The 17,053-nt window shown below is 42.9% G+C and overlaps 1 protein-coding gene and 1 long non-coding RNA gene across 3 annotated transcripts in view; one reads left to right on the top strand and one right to left on the bottom strand.

Annotated features, from left to right (window-relative positions):
• The first annotated feature begins 521 nt into the window (after positions 1–521).
• Positions 522–9,326, top strand: MMP7 (matrix metallopeptidase 7). The gene is made up of 6 exons (XM_073338270.2): positions 522–676; positions 2,726–2,949; positions 3,053–3,201; positions 5,350–5,475; positions 5,930–6,091; positions 6,752–9,326. Exons 1-6 carry the CDS (start codon positions 569–571, stop codon positions 6,772–6,774), a joined length of 792 nt encoding a protein of 263 aa, XP_073194371.2. The 5' UTR covers positions 522–568; the 3' UTR covers positions 6,775–9,326.
• A 3,883-nt stretch (positions 9,327–13,209) lies between these two features.
• The window catches only part of LOC144930441 (uncharacterized), a 36,730-nt gene continuing 32,886 nt past the window's right edge, over positions 13,210–17,053 (bottom strand). Inside the window, exons 6-8 of one of the 2 annotated variants that reach the window (XR_013635631.1) lie at positions 15,561–16,063; positions 14,794–15,012; positions 13,210–13,292 (exon numbers count right to left, since the gene is read on the bottom strand). This is a non-coding gene — a long non-coding RNA (uncharacterized LOC144930441). Of the gene's footprint in view, positions 13,293–14,793; positions 15,013–15,130; positions 16,064–17,053 lie in introns of those variants that run through there. The other variant, XR_013635632.1, reaches the window with a different exon arrangement.

Genomic DNA, 17,053 nt, shown 5'->3' with positions numbered 1-17,053 from the left:
AGAATTTGGGCCAGAAAACTTAAACAGAAACTTTTACAGTGGCGGGTATCACAAAGTATGTAGTTTTAAGTGATTTCACTCACATGGCACTAACACTCATTTAGTCACGTCCTCCACAGTCCATCAATACATGCAGAGTATCAAGCCAGAAGAGTGTTGCAATGTGTGTTAATGGCACGAAGGAAATTTTGGGAAGCTGAGATTATACACTAAGCATATTTATTGACTGACGTTAAGAAAGCTAACTTCCCTGTGCCCCTGTGGTTTTAGCACCTGAATCCCATGAACGGGGAGATAAAGAAAGTTGGCTGCCTGCTCTGTCAGTGTGACATCAGCTGTGCTGTCAACAAAAAGATTTAGTTAATGTTTCTTCATTTACATTTTGGAATAAAGACACCCTAGAATTGTTACCAAAAATAACAAAACCACAGAGGAAGCCTAAAAATGACTCAAGCAATCTATTACCACACGTGGCAGTAAGGGCCTATATATAAGCATTATAGCTGTGATCATTAGACACAGAAGACCTAAGATTTTCTCTTTTTAGCAGAGATCATTTGATAACACTATGAGATACATCCTACTCTGTGCTGCACTGTTCCTGCCTGGAAGTCTTGCTCTCCCGGTTCCGCTTAAGACAGCGCCACCGAGCTCCAAAGACCTGAAGCATTTACAGGTATGTCGTGAGTGGGGCTGTAAGGGTGAACTGTGAATATGCTGCATTTCCATTTTAAGTTTACATCCTAATTATTCGCAAAAAGAAAAGGAGTACTTGTGGCACCTTAGAGACTAACAAATTTATTTGAACATAAACTTTCGTGAGCTACAGCTGAATGCATCCGATGAAGTGAGCTGTAGCTCATGAAAACTTATGCTCAAATAAATTTGTTAGTCTCTAAGGTGCCACAAGTACTCCTTTTCTTTTTGCGAATACAGACTAACACGGCTGCTACTCTGAATCCTAATTATAATATTTCTTTCCAGAGAGCATGTGACATCATTTTATTTTTACCTTGGTGTTATGTAGTTGTTACAAGTCAGTTCACAAAAACTAGAAGGCATAAAGTAAAAATTTTGAAAGCCCCTAAGTGAAATTGCAAAAGTGAATTAGGGCCAAGTATTAAAGATATTTAGGTATCTAAAGATACGGACAGTCATCTAGTGGGACTTTCAAAGGAGCTTACAATAATTATATATATATAAATTCTAAGAAAATGAAGTCTCTAAAACCAATGGGCCAAATTAAGGATTAATTTGATGTACGTGTGGGTGTGTATTATACATATATATAATATTTCAGAAAGATAAAAATATTTTAATAATAATGGACTAAACTATTTTAGATGCATCTTACCGTAGTTGTATCCAGTGCTCACATTTCTTTGAGAAGAGGCAAGACTAATTATATACACCACACTGGTTGGATTATTCTCTAGATTCTAATGCCCAGTGAACTCCCATTAAAATAAACAGGACCACTTGCTTCAGTGTCTTGCTATTATTGGGCAAGGCTTCCTCTGTGTATTTAATCTGTATTATGGAGAGATGAAAGGCTGTTTCAAAGCACTTGAAAGTGGTAGACTGAAGTGTGAAAAAAAGATGTTATAATTATCCATGATTAGAGTATAAAGTAACACCACCACCACAAATAAAATGTTGGGGGAGTTTTAGGATAGGTGATTTCAATTTATTGTGGAGTAAAATTTATGCTAAAAAATATCCTTGAGGAGTCCACAGTTCTCACAAACCCTCTCCTTCTGGTAAGACCCATCATATAAAAAGGTACAGGATGATTTCACAGTAATGTTTATTAAAAATTGTCACAATGAATGATGATTTATTATTATTTTTTATTAAGTACAAACAATATGATCCTTTGATCCTACCATCCACCTCCTGTTACTCTTATCTATTTTCAAGCCAAAAATACTGCTTGGTTCCCGATAATTTTCTGGGAAGTCCATATATCCCAGGTCAAGTGTATAGTGCTTTTTTTTTTAATTAAAACTCTCCCTCTTTGCACATTAGTGATTGATCATCTAATTGTTCCTTTTTAAGAAGTTCATTGAGAACCTAGTTGCAAGTGACATCTTATGATGTTCATTTGTAAGGAATCATAAGCCCTGCATTTGAGTAACTGCTTGTGCATGAACCTTTCCAGGCATAAGAACCTAGGCATGCATTTCTCATTTACACCTTTTTACACCCATGCCTTTTTACACCACTTTGTAATGTAAAGGGATCTGAAAATGGGTATAAATTTACACTCATTTTAATGTCCCTTTACACTGCCAGTCTGGTATTATGAAAGGTCCTTAGTGTAAATGAGAATCAGACCCCCTGGACATTTACAAGTAATACCATAACCGATAGCCGCACAGAACCCCTTCGTGTATTTCATAAGAGAAACCAGAATAGAGCCCTGAAGCATACGGATGTGAAGTAAGATGAAGTAAGCACACAATTCTCAAAGGAGAAAGGTAGTGAATATTTTAACATCAATCTACATTTTTATTTTGTTCACATATATTGGAAAAGTGCCCTCAGATCCGTCTAAATTGTTTCCCTGTTATGACAGATCACAGTGGGTTTCTCTGGGTGCAGTAGTATAAGTATACCCAAGGATCATCTGGGTCTTATACTGGTTGACAAGTTGATTCTTAAAGGTATAAGAAAAACACAACTGGAGATACACCCTGAGTCTAATGTTTCTTTTTATTTTCAGAATTACCTTGACAGGTTCTTTCCATCCATTAATAAAGCAGGTGGCCGTACCTTAGAAGAGAAAATTAAAGAGATGCAGAAATTTTTCCACCTGACTGTAACAGGAAAATTTAATTCAGAAACGGAGGAAATGATGGATCAGCCAAGGTGTGGCATCCCCGATGTATTAGATTACAGCACATTTCCAGGAAATCCAAGATGGAGGAAGAATTTGTTGACTTACAGGCTGGTTATATTTCACTTTTTGTGTATTTTGTTTTCTTTTAATGATGCCATATTATTCCATACTTTAAAATGACAATATTTTATTTTCTTGTGTTGCCAAAAGGATCCTTAACTATACACCTGATCTGCCTCGTTTTATGGTGGAGAAAGCAATACAAAAGGCTTTTAAGGTGTGGAGTGATGTGACTCCACTGAAGTTTCAAAAAGTTGCCGGGAGAGAAGCAGATATCCTGATTCGTTTTGCACATGGTGGTGAGGCTGCTGCTGGATTTTTAAGAATCCATGAATTACATTTTATTTAAAGCTATGCTTTGAAAGCTTACACGTTTTCGTAGCCAAAGATTGAAGAGTGAACATTTTCATTCTCAGTTTATCCAATTTTTATCTTGTTCTGTGAGATAAAATATATGGTCAGTATAGCAGCCTCTCAAGGGAGGCATTGATTTTATATATAACATTGATAACAAATATAAATATTTATATTATATTTGCTATCAATATTATTTTATATTATATTGGTATCAATGTTAACTGACCAACCATCACAAAAATCCCTTGGGAATTTGAACTGTAAAATGAGGAAAATAATATCTTCTTATTTGATTGTAAACATACTCCTCTGCCATGAACATTACTCCTATTTGTGAGCAAGCAAGGATTCTGCATGCCTGTGTGGGGTTTAGACATCTTGGTCACATGCCTCATTGTAAAACAGAAACATAGATTTTTTGCCTTTTTAGAGCCAAACACAAATACAGCAAGGCTTCTTTCCACTGTAGTCCAAAGCAAAGGCACAGGGTGTGGTGTGTTTTAGCCACGCCCAAGGCACAGGTCTAAAGAGTGTCTCACTTCCAAGAAGTCTGAAAGAGGAAGAACGAATGCACACCCACACAAACACACACGCACCCTGGTTCCCATCTCAGTGCTAATTCTCCTCTTAGGCCTTGTCTACGCTAGGTACTTGCTTTGGTATAGCTATGTCCCTCAGTGGTGTGAGACACAGCTATTCTGACCATTGTAGACCAGTGTTAGGTTAACAGGAGAATTCTCCGATTGACCTAGCTACCGCTAGAGCCCTGTGTGGATACAAATTTATATCTGTGGATATAAATCGGGCATCTGCGGAACCGCATGGCTCTCCCGGGAACCGCAGCGGTGAAAGGAGCAGAATGTGGGGCTGCTGTTCCCAGGAGCCAGCGCCCCACACCGGCAGCTCCTCCAGCGTGGCTGTACCATCCCCAGCCCTGCCTCTGTCCCTTCCACGCCGCTCTCTGCGTCTCCTGTCTCGGGGAGGAGGGGAAGGTGCCACTTGAACACAAGAGTGCAACCAGCTGCTGGTGTCCACCCCAGTGGGCGAGGCAGGGGCAGTAGAGCCATGCCAGAGGCCCCATGTTCTGCTCCTTTCGCCACTGCAATTCCCGGGAGAGCCCTGCCCTTCCGCGGATACCGATTTGTATCCGCAAATAGCCGCATCAGCAGATATAAATTTGTACCATGCAGAGCTCTTGCTACTGCCTCTTGGGGAGGCAGAGTACCTACGCTGATGGGAGAACCTTTTCCATCGGCATCGGTCGCGTCTCCACTGAAGCTCTACAGTGGCACAGCTGCAGCATTCTAAGTGTAGCCAACCCCTTAGAGATTCATCCCCAAACATCCAATAACACAGTAATCTTACAGTGTCTTCCGGGTGATGAATTTTTCACAACTATCCTGAAAATCCTTGCACTCCAGCAAGAAATTGTAGCCCTTCTTATAGGCAGAGGAGGAGAGTCAACCTTTTCCAGCCAACCTCTGGATAAGGGTCTGGACATCCCACACACTGTTACAGGAGAATCTAACAAAAGATACACCAAACCAGTGTACCAAGTGAGATGCTCAGTTTTTCAAAGCTGTGGTTACTGATATCATTCACTTCATGTATTACAAGTGGTGCAGATGGCATTATCTATAATTATCATTGCCCGAAACTGTCCATTATAGGACCTTCAGATGCTTATAACTTTGCTAAACTTAAACCATTCAGACATTTTCTTGCTGGGTGTCAGCCTCAGGCTGAACTTTTTTGTGAAGTTTTGATAAGCTGATTCAGCCATTTCTGAGGACATGTCCTCAATAACACAGAGGTCCTGTGGGGCAAAACTAGTATACAATCATGTAATTAAAAACGGTACCATAATGTACACACAGGAGCTGAATTCATTGCACAGGCAATCTTAAGTATGGCATTTCCTACCTTTTGAGTGCTTGACTTTGCAACCTTAACATTGTTTTAGAGTAATTTATAATGTAATGTAATCTACAATTAATAAAAGCAAACTCTAAACTTCAAGATGTAGAATTCAATGTTTAAAATGCATCATTCTGCCAATTGACGACATATTCATTTCTTTTCACACGCAGCACATGGCGACTCATTCCCCTTTGATGGAAGAGGGGGAATACTGGCCCATGCATTTGCACCTGGCTCAGGGTTAGGAGGAGATGCTCACTTTGATGAGAGTGAGAAGTGGTCACAAGATCATATAGGTAAAGTATTCCATGTACCATCACAACAATTTCAGCTCCTTCTAAACAAAACGCTGATCTTTGCAACATACTTATATTTACCTACCATAATAGGCATATAGGGCCTGAGGAGCTCAAAGCACTTTACAAAGGTGTGCAAGCAATATTATCCTCTTTTTGTAGATGAGGCACAGAAGGTTTAAGTGATTTGCTCATGATCAAAAGGTGAGCCCAAAACAATTGCCAAAAGGTGAGTCGGAAACAGATTTCAGGTTTCCTGACTCCCTTTCCTGGGCTCTGCAATATTCTTCCTAAAACATGTGGACATACATATTGTAATTAAATGGGAGAGCAGGTAAAAATAAATTAAACTTATTGGATTTCATCACAGTGGAAAGAAAGATGCGAATTGCCCTGCTTGTGATGCTCTATTCCATTATATGTTAACTATTTTTTCCTTTTTTCTATATTTTAGGAACAAATTTGTTCCTTGTTGCTGCACATGAATTTGGTCATTCTTTGGGACTGGGTCATTCAAATGTTCAAGGTGCTCTGATGTATCCTATCTATCGCTACTGGGACCCAAACACCTTCAGCCTTCCAGCTGATGACAGACAAGGAATTCAGAAATTATATGGTAATTTCAGTGTGAGATGTTAATTTTGATATAAAAAATTACCAACAAAGGAACAGATTTTGCCACACTTTACACTGAGGAGAAATACCTTACTCAGCAAACAGCCCACTGATTTGAAGGGCCTACTCTCAGCGTAAGGTACTATTCAATGTAAGGGTATCAAAATTTAGACCAAGACAACATAATTCACTTTATACCTCCCACCTACCCTTTCTGGAGTCTGAGAGCAATGGAGTCTCCATATTGCAACAAAAGCTAATGGAGTTGGAGATCCTGGCAGACTATAGGTTCCCTACACACCAGTGCCTTGCAGAAATCAATGATGACATTCTGCTAACCTTCTACTACTGAGTAGTACCTTGCTTTGCCAAACAGGCCATTGAAGTCAGTAGGACTACTTGCTGAATGAAAGATTGCTCAATGTAAGTATGGCAGAATCTGGCCCTCACTTCACTGCTCATGGAGTCAGGTACTACTCACTGTGTGTTACAGTGGCAAAACTGTGCCCTAAACCAATGAGCAAATCTTGCCTGCAGCACCTGTATGTGGACATTCCCTTTTATGGAATACTTCACAAAGGGACACCGATCGTGGTACATATTTCTCTGTATTTTGTCTCTTAAACAAATACCTTAATGTTTCCATATTTCTATTCCACAGGCCGCAAACGTGAAAACTTCTAAAGAACCCTGGTGTGTTTAAAAAGAATGAAGAACTCACACCAGAAATGTTTCGTTTTATTTCTTCCGTGAATTAAAATGGCAAATGTTTGAAGGGCAATTTCTGCTCCGTTACATTTCCTGAGATTTGAAAACCTCATTAAATTTATTCAGTAGTTTCTGTGAAAATAAAAATTCTCTCAGCACTATTCTGCCATCCTACATTCTGTCCTAAACTCAGGTGGGCTGCATTTCACTGATGGGTTCAGTGACTCCTGTATGTACAATACATATACACAGGACAAAATTCTCAGTTGGGTGCTTGAAGTGCATCTAACTCCATAGTTTAGGCTCCTTGTTCCCAGCCCACTCCCTTCTTCCGCTCCCTGCCCTGTACATACCCAGACTCAGAGTACCCTCCAAAGGGTCCCGCAGAAGGATGTAAGATGATGCAGTGTACACAATCAATCCCCGCTTCAGCACCAGAAGGGTTGGATCCCCACACAGAGGGTCTCTCCCTCCACCCCCAAATCCCATGGAGATCTGAGAGGCAAGTTCTGTTTAGGCACTTAGGGGATATGGCCTCACTCACTGCAGAACTTGAATGCTTCTCAAGTATTTAAATATGGAGATCAAAATTATGGTACCCCACCCACTCCATTTTTATCTCCTCCTTACTCAGTCAGACTCCTGTGGAAGTCAGGACAAGATAAAAAAAGAGTAAAGGCCTCAGGAAATAGCCTATGGCAGCAATCCCAAATGTTTGAAAGCTGAGTCACCCTTCAGGAAAAGGAAAGTAATCACACATTGTGACACAGAGACTGGGTCATAGGCAGTCAGGCCTAGTGGTCAGAGCAGGAGTCAGTCCTAGTTAAGAGTCCAAATGCCAGAGCCCACGGCGGAGTCAGAGCCAGGGATCAGAGCCAAAGGTCAGAACTGAAGGTAGAGTCCAAATGCCATTGCCAAGGGTTGAGTCAGAACCAGAACCAGGACTGAGCATCAGAACCAGATTCAATGGAGTCAGGGAAGGCAGGAGCAGGGTACCAAGGCAGGTATCAAGGCAGGAGCAAGATTGGGACAAGACAGGAACAAGGCGCAGGGCAGGGTCTAGCCTGGAGTGAGGCTGGGTGCAGGATAGGGTCTAGGTTGGAGCAGTTCCAAAGCAAGTCAGGAGCATGGCTTGGAGTGAGGTGAGCATAGGAAGGAACAGAATTTGTGGGCATGTACATTGATCCTCTGCAGCTGCTGGACTTAAAAGCAAGCCACCTGACTGCTTTAGCCAATCAGGTGGTTCTGCTGTGCTCATTGGCTGCCTGGTGACTGGGCAGGCACAGCTGCAGGTCCTGACTTCTAACAGGCCCATTGGTGCCAGCTGGCAACGGTTTCACTACTGTATGTTGTCAACTCCTATCAGGCCTGACAAGCTCACTACAACTAAGATGCTGCTTTCATGTCCCACAAGGGACATGTGACATGTCTAGTAAAAGCTTACGTCATACCGATCCTCCTAATTCTTGTGAGATGTATGTACGGATGAAATTTAAGGCGTTACATATATGTACTGAAAATATGTCTTAGAGACTGTGGCCCAGGCAGGGTTGTCAAACAGGTGTTGCCACACAAAGGGATGTGGATTCACCTATCTGCTTAAGTTCACATGTAAAAGAAGCTTTGTAAGCCCACACAATGGAAGACTCCACATGCAAAACAGACAACAGGAGTAAGTGAAGATAGTTTGGAGCCAGCACTCAAGGAAAGACTCCACAAGGGTCACCCTGACTCTGAGGACAAAATCAATGGAGGCAAAAATCACCTTGTTTATCCTCCCCTGCATGCAAAAAGCCTTTTTCCTTCCTCATGAAAGTTGGATTCCAGGCATGTTGGTTAATGATGCTGGGAGATTGCTTTAGATGAGAAACTGCTGTAATCATGGATTTTAGCCTGTTGTTAAATTTAGACTCTAAGAAGCATGTTATGATTTTCATTTTATATGTAACCAGTTCTGTTTCCATTATCCTGACTCAGTATCTCTTAAATCTTAACCTTTGATAACAAATTTAGGATTATTTCACTATACATATATCTCAAAAAAGGGAAGAAGGAGGATCCTGGGAACTACAGGCCAGTCAGCCTCACCTCAGTCCCTGGAAAAATCATGGAGCAGGTCCTCAAAGAATCAATCCTGATGCACTTGCATGAGAGGAAAGTGATCAGGAACAGCCAGCATGGATTCACCAAGGGAAGGTGTCATAAATATAAAGGGAAGGGTAAACCCCTTTGAAATCCCTCCTGGCCAGGGGAAAGCTCCTCTCACCTGTAAAGGGTTAAGAAGCTAAAGGTAACCTCGCTGGCACCTGACCAAAATGACCAATGAGGAGACAAGATACTTTCAAAAGCTGGGAGGAGGGAGAGAAACAAAGGGTCTGTGGGTCTATCTATATGCTGGTTTCTGCCGGGGATAGACCAGGAATGGAGTCTTAGAACTTTTAGTAAGTAATCTAGCTAGGTATGTGTTAGATTATGATTTCTTTAAATGGCTGAGAAAAGAATTGTGCTGAATAGAATAACTATTTCTGTCTGTGTATCTTTTTTGTAACTTAAGGTTTTGCCTAGAGGGGTTCTCTATGTTTTTGAATCTAATTACCCTGTAAGATATCTACCATCCTGATTTTACAGGGGGGATTTCTTCATTTCTATTTACTTCTATTTTTATTAAAAGTCTTCTTGTAAGAAACTGAATGCTTTTTCATTGTTCTCAGATCCAAGACTTTGGGTCTGTGGTCACCTATGCAAATTGGTGAGGCTTTTTATCCAACATTTCCCAGGAAAGGGGGGGTACAAGTGTTGGGAGGATTGTTCATTGTTCTTAAGATCCAAGGGTCTGGGTCTGTAGTCACCTAGGCAAATTGGTGAGGCTTTTTACCAAACCTTGTCCAGGAAGTGGGGTGCAAGGTTTTGGGAAGTATTTTGGGGGGAAGGACGCGTCCAAACAGCTCTTCCCCAGTAACCAGTATTAGTTTGGTGGTGGTAGTGGCCAGTCCAAGGACAACGGGTGGAATATTTTGTACCTTGGGGAAGTTTTGACCTAAGCTGGTAAAGATAAGCTTAGGAGGTTTTTTCATGCAGGTCCCCACATCTGTACCCTAGAGTTCAGAGTGGGGGAGGAACCTTGACAGAAGGTCATGCCTGACTAATCTAATCGCCTTTTATGATGAGATTACTGGTTCTGTGGATGAAGGGAAAGCAGTGGATGTATTGTTTCTTGACTTTAGCAAAGCTTTTGACACGGTCTCCCACAGTATTCTTGTCAGCAAGTTAAAGAAGTATGGGCTGGATGAATGCACTATAAGGTGGGTAGAAAGCTGGCTAGATTGTCGGGCTCAACAGGTAGTGATCAATGGCTCCATGTCTAGTTGGCAGCCGGTATCAAGTGGAGTGCCCCAAGGGTCGGTCCTGGGGCCGGTTTTGTTCAATATCTTCATAAATGATCTGGAGGATGGTGTGGATTGCACTCTCAGCAAATTTGCGGATGATACTAAACTGGGAGGAGTGGTAGATACGCTGGAGGGGAGGGATAGGATACAGAAGGACCTAGACAAATTGGAGGATTGGGCCAAAAGAAATCTGATGAGGTTCAATAAGGATAAGTGCAGGGTCCTGCACTTAGGATGGAAGAATCCAATGCACCGCTACAGACTAGGGACCGAATGGCTAGGCAGCAGTTCTGCGGAAAAGGACCTAGGGGTGACAGTGGACGAGAAGCTGGATAGGAGTCAGCAGTGTGCCCTTGTTGCCAAGAAGGCCAATGGCATTTTGGGATGTATAAGTAGGGGCATAGCGAGCAGATCGAGGGACGTGATCGTTCCCCTCTATTCGACATTGGTGAGGCCTCATCTGGAGTACTGTGTCCAGTTTTGGGCCCCACACTACAAGAAGGATCTGGATAAATTGGAGAGAGTCCAGCGAAGGGCAACAAAAATGATTAGGGGTCTAGAACACATGACTTATGAGGAGAGGCTGAGGGAGCTGGGATTGTTTAGCCTGCAGAAGAGAAGAATGAGGGGGGATTTGATAGCTGCTTTCAACTACCTGAAAGGGGGTTCCAAAGAGGATGGCTCTAGACTGTTCTCAATGGTAGCAGATGACAGAACGAGGAGTAATGGTCTCAAGTTGCAGTGGGGGAGGTTTAGATTGGATATTAGGAAAAACTTTTTCACTAAGAGGGTGGTGAAACACTGGAATGCGTTACCTAGGGAGGTGGTAGAATCTCCTTCCTTAGAGGTTTTTAAGGTCAGGCTTGACAAAGCCCTGGCTGGGATGATTTAACTGGGAATTGGTCCTGCTTCGAGCAGGGGGTTGGACTAAATGACCTTCAGGGGTCCCTTCCAACCCTGATATTCTATGATTCTATGATTCTCAGTGCTGTGATGTTATAAAAGATCTGATCCCAAGCTGTACCAATCAAGCTGTTTGGATTCTGTTCCCTTGGGGACAGCTAACCTGGTAATTTCTGTGAGTGTCCTGTGACAGGAACCTGCTGCTACAGGGGGACACTTTCAGCGGGACTTGGGGGCTGTGGTGCACCTACTGTTACCATACAAGGCAAAGCAAGGGCTAGCAGAGCCCTAAGGAAACTGGTAGGATGGCTAACAGACTGGTGGTGTTAGGGAGCAGATATCTAGCCAAGCATGAGAAAATCTTCCTCTTGCTGGATGGGTAAAAAGGTGACTCAGAGCCCTGGCACCCCAAGAAAGCTACACACATACCTCTGTAATCTCCTTTCCCTCCTCCAGGTGCCTCTTTATCTTAGCCAAACCCTCATATGGCCAAATCATCAAATATGTTCAAATATGTTAAGGACTGTTATAAAGAGGACCCTGATCAACTGTTCTCCATGTGCACTGAAAGTAGGAGAAGTAGGAATCAGCTTAATCTGCAGGAAGGGAGATTTAGGTTAGATATTAGGAAAAACTTTCTAACTAACTATAAAGATTGTTAAGCTCTGGAATAGGCTTCAAATGGAGGTTGTGGAATCCCCATCATTGGAGGTTTTTTTTAAGAACCCATTAGACAAACAGCTGCCATAGATGGTCTCAATATAGTGCTGGACTAGATGATCGTTCTAGGTCCCTTCCAGCCCTACATTTCTATGATTCTCTAAACTGTGGAGTTTAACTGGTGAGCCTCACAATGAATTGACCCTCCAGCCTTCACCCAGGTCTAGTCCAATGTGAATTATGAACAAAATGAGCTGGTCCTTGATACGGAGAAGTCACAAGACCAGTGAGCACAGCAGGACATACCCTATCAGAGATATCCAATGACAGTCATTCTCTTGTAGTGCAGTGTGGGAAGCTAGGAAATCCAATGGTTCCTCTCTGATAAAGTCTTGCAGTGCACAAACAGGGACTTAGCTTAGAAAAGCAGAGATGCCTTCCCTCACACACTATTACAGGCACCTATCCCATTAAATTAGGCTTGAATAAAGACTGGGAGTGGATGGGACATTACACAAAGTAAAACTATTTCCCCATGCTAATTTTTCCCCTATTCGCAAAAAGAAAAGGAGTACTTGTGGCACCTTAGAGACTAACCAATTTATTTGAGCATAAGCTTTCGTGAGCTACAGCTTATGCTCAAATAAATTGGTTAGTCTCTAAGGTGCCACAAGTACTCCTTTTCTTTTTGCGAATACAGACTAACACGGCTGTTACTCTGAAACCTATCTTTTCCCCTATTGTTACTCACACCTTCTTGTGAACTGTTTGAAATGGGCCATCCTGATTATCACTACAAAAGTTTTTTTTCCTCCTGCTGATAATAGCCCACCTTAATTAATTAGTCTTGTTACAGTTGGTATGGCAACACCCATTTTTTCATGTTCTCTGTGTATATACACATCTTCCTACTGTATTTTCCACTGCATGCATCCAATGAAGTGGGTTTTAGCCCACAAAAGCTTATGCTCAAATAAATTTGTTAGTCTCTAAGGTGCCACAAGTACTCCTTGTTCTTTTTGCTGATATAGACTAACATGGCTACCACTCTGAAACCTATCCTAAGTCTGTAAGTAAACAGACAAATGTTCACAGATAGCCTTCTGACCCAGAAATAGGCTAGACAGGGGGGAGGGTAACTCACCAGAACACAGTCTATTCCACTTACAACCCAGAATTCATCAGCAATACTGAATTCCCAGAAAGACAAAGAAGAGGATATGATTAAGAACCAGACCCCAGATCACTAACTATAGGGATTAGATCTAGCTTTGTGTGGATCACGGAAGAGTGGTTAGCGACCCCAAAGAGGCACTGGGCTGAAGTCTTCGTCCATCTCCATGGAGAAAGGGCAAGGGAGGAAGCACCTACATCATGGTTACAGTGGACATGCAGGAAGCCCCACAATGGAAGAAGAAATCAGGCCTCTGAGCAATTGAAACAGATACTTCAAACAGTTTAGTAGGAAATGTGTGCACAGTAAATACAAAAGCTGGGGCTGGGTTATCTGCATAGCACCTTGTTTGTGAGATACACGGCCAGCACCTGAAAAAGAAATGTGAAGAGTCATCAGTATTGTACAGTGCCCCTTAATACACATAAACAGAATGGAGAATACTAGGGAACAACAATATGATCACATGGACTGGGAATAAGCTGCAATCACCAAAACAGGAAACCCTACAAGAACCCATATTACTTAATATAGTTGCTTTTGAATTAGCAGAATGTGTCAATTCAACAGGGGTCTCTATTGATCTCCTTCCAATATTCAACTGTTACAGGAACATTGTCTCCCTATTGAGAATTATGAGCAATGACATCCCAGACGCCCTCTGCCTTTCGCCCTCCTCTGCTAACTGCTGCCTGGTGAATCCTCACAGGCCCTGAACTCAGGGGGACAATAAACTGGAGAATGACGTGGTGATGGAGACTAGAAACCTGACCATTCAGTGACCTTTTTATATGAGGTGGAGGTTCATAGTAGCTAACTTTGGAGGATGAGTTATATCTGCTGAGCACCTTCTCTGAAGGGCAGAGCATCCTTATAACATCAGTGGGAGTTTGAGGACACTCAGCAACTCGTAGGATTGGGCAATACAAGTACAAAGGCCCTGGGTGACTAAAGTTAAGCACCGAAATCTGCAGTTAGATGCCTAAATACCCATTATAGCCACCTGCAGAAGTGTTGATTAAGGCACTTAAATCTCTATCAGCACTGAGGTGCCTAAAATAGATATTTGAATTCCCAATTATGGCTTCCAGTGTCTAACTTTAGGCACTCAAGTTTGAAAACTGAGCTTGAGTTAGTCATATTTATCCCCATGACCAGCCCCGACTGAATAAAAATGAGGTGCAGGGTTTAAAAACAAGGGGAATGATGTTTAAAGGCATATTTGTCCTTTGGTTGACATGAGACAACTTTATGCCAAGTGACTGAAACTTCCAAACCTGAATACCTAAACTTAGACTCCTAACAATCACGTGTAGGTGCATAAATAGGGGAGGGGTTAGTTGTAAAGTCACCTTTTTGCATATAGTGGGCCATGCTGCCCTATGTTGCAGTGGAGCAGGGCAAAGTAGCCATGAAGCTGTCCTAAGAGGGCAGCTAGGAATTCCCCCAGCATGTGCAAATCCCTAACACATGGAGAGCTAGCATACATAGTGTGCAGCCAGTGAAGCTGGCTGTATGTCACCAACTCCTAGCTTCCCTCCCGAGTATATGGGGTGTGAGCTGGAAACAGAAGATGGCACAGAGAGAGTGCAGTGTGCTCCAGCAAGCTACAGTGCAGCAATGTCTGTAACAAGACAGCATAATTTAGAACACCCCAGAGTCTACAGCTCAGGTGTATTTGAGGATCTGGGCCAGTACTTGGCTGTTACTATAGTAATAACCCTTGAGCAAGCAATATAATACTACATGCTTATCACTGAGCTTGTCCAGAGGCTGCATGTCCATCAGAATGACTAGATGTTCTGATGTCTAATAATTTGAGTAATAAAATCAAATTTTTACTTTACAGGGCCTGATTCTTCTCTCACTTACAGCATCTGAGCAGTATGACAATGGCAAATACTGGCCAGTATTATAGTTGCCTCTCTCTCCCTCTCTCTTGTTCCAATTTTGGGTAGCGGGAAAGCCTTGTTCTCTTTGTTTCCTTTCCACTTCATTCCCCAAGCATTCTTCCAGGACAGATGTCACTTAGGACCGGAGTTGCCACCAGCTGGACAGTGGGACTCGGGTCTTTCTGTAGGACCTGGAGAGCTGAAATTACAGAGGACAACGTGTTAGTGAATAGACTGTCAAATCACAGCTAAGAGTAATCACAGAACCTTGAAGTACCTGAGCAGAATGATCACATGCAAAAATGTGAAACTGGTCTCAGTCCTCATATTGGGATGGAAAATAGATGAGAGATGAATATGGCTCACTTTTCATAGTCACCTGTGCCTGAAATAGCTGGAGTCTTATTACCTCTGAATACCACGCTACAGAACCTCTCCAAGACAAACAAAGCTTTAGGTTCCTCCACTGGGACCCTTCTTCCATGCTCCAAACTGTGGGGAGACCCTGACTCTACCAGAAACTCATCCACTTTGCTGTAAATGGAAGAAGATCCATTGTTTCAATAGCTTCCACTTTTAAGTTATTTTCCATCTCTATTCAGGAGCCACTGCTTGAGCTCAAATAAACCTGGAATTAAACAGAGGCCAGGTCCAAGTTGGTTTATGCGTGATACAGGGCACCTACTGGAAGAAAATTTGCTGGTGGGAAATTTGGGGTAGCAGAAAGTGGCTACAACTTCTTCTCACCTGGGGAGTCCACAGGGAGCCAATGAAGCCCAAAGAGTGGATAGCATTGGTTGGGGAGGGGGCATTGCCAGGACAGCCAGGAGATCCACTGACTCATATCACACCTGCTGCAGCTTCCTCCTTCAGGGAAAACTAAAGCTGACTTCTCCTGGGCAAGAGTGAATCTGTCCTTTAATGTGTGGCTGATGCACTTTGCACCAGTGGTATCGGTTACTGCTGCTTGTCAGCTAAATTCCTTTATAACTCACTAATGAACAGGACTTCAGCTGTATTTATTACTTACAGATCAACAGTTGTTCTAGGTCCAGCCATTTCATATGCTGGGTGTCCGTGCGTTCCAGGATGATGCCTAAATACACAATGTAAAACAAACAACAACAACACCTTCCCTTGCTGAGTGCACGGTGATAATAGCAGCTCCTAGACAGGTCTTTGGCTTCTCCTACTGTGGGCCTAAGGATGAGCTGCGGACAAGAGGATGCTAGAGCAGTTTAGAGTCCACACTGAAGAGAATAAAAGAGACACTTTTTAAAAAGAATGTTTACATAAAACCCATTTGATTTAAACAGTCTGTGTTCCTCTTGCCACTGCTGTCAGTTATTGGAGACATACTAGGACAGTGTCCTGGTCTAGTGGTCTGAGCAAAGGACTGGGGCCAGGAATAAGTGAGTTCTAAGCGGGGATCTCACAAGGTGACTGATAGATGACTTAGGTCACAATGCCTGCCTGTCTCACATGGGTGTGCTACGGAGAAGAGGGCACAGGGCCAAAGAGGAGGAACCTAATGCTTCCTTGACAAGGTGGTGTGGCCAGGAACCTGAAACAGCAGGCACTATGGGGAGGCGGGCTGCATGAATGATGAAGTAGCAGTAAGGAGCACTGAACAATGCTGTCGGTAGGTCTGCACTTTGAGGTAGGGGTATCATTCCCAGCTCAATGGGACACGCCCACACTAGCTCTGACTGAGCTAGCATGCTAAAAATAGAATGTAGCTAAGGCAGCACGAGCAGTGGGAGGAGCTAACCACCTTGAGAATAGACTTTGGGGTTTGGATGGGATCATACTTGGGGCGGTTAGCCCCTCCTGCTGCTCCCGCCATCGTGGCTACTCTCTATTTTTAGCACTCAGGGCTAGTGCGGGTATGTCTCATCAAGCTGGGAATTATACCCGCAGCTCAAAGTGTAAACATACCCTATGTGACAGTTTCTCAGCCTCTACTACTAAATGATTGCACCATGCTTTCTCTGCAACAATCCCGAAGCACTTTATAGCAACCAATGAATTCCTCCTACCACCACGCTGGAGAGGTAGGGATATTAATATCTCCATTTATGCGTGGGAAGCTGAGGCACAGAGAGATTAATGGCAGCTCAGTGATGCACAGTGGGATTTTTTCTGTCTCCTTCAATAGGAATACCAAAAGGGACACTGGGCATCATCTCTCACCAGCTAACTTGGCTACAACTGCCCGGATCTCTTCCCAGCTGCTATAG

This window comes from Lepidochelys kempii, chromosome 1, assembly GCF_965140285.1.
Source record: "Lepidochelys kempii isolate rLepKem1 chromosome 1, rLepKem1.hap1, whole genome shotgun sequence".
NCBI classification, from domain to species: domain Eukaryota; kingdom Metazoa; phylum Chordata; order Testudines; family Cheloniidae; genus Lepidochelys; species Lepidochelys kempii.
Note: the sequence above shows the minus strand (reverse complement) of the source record. Positions and strands in the feature narration are given on the sequence as shown.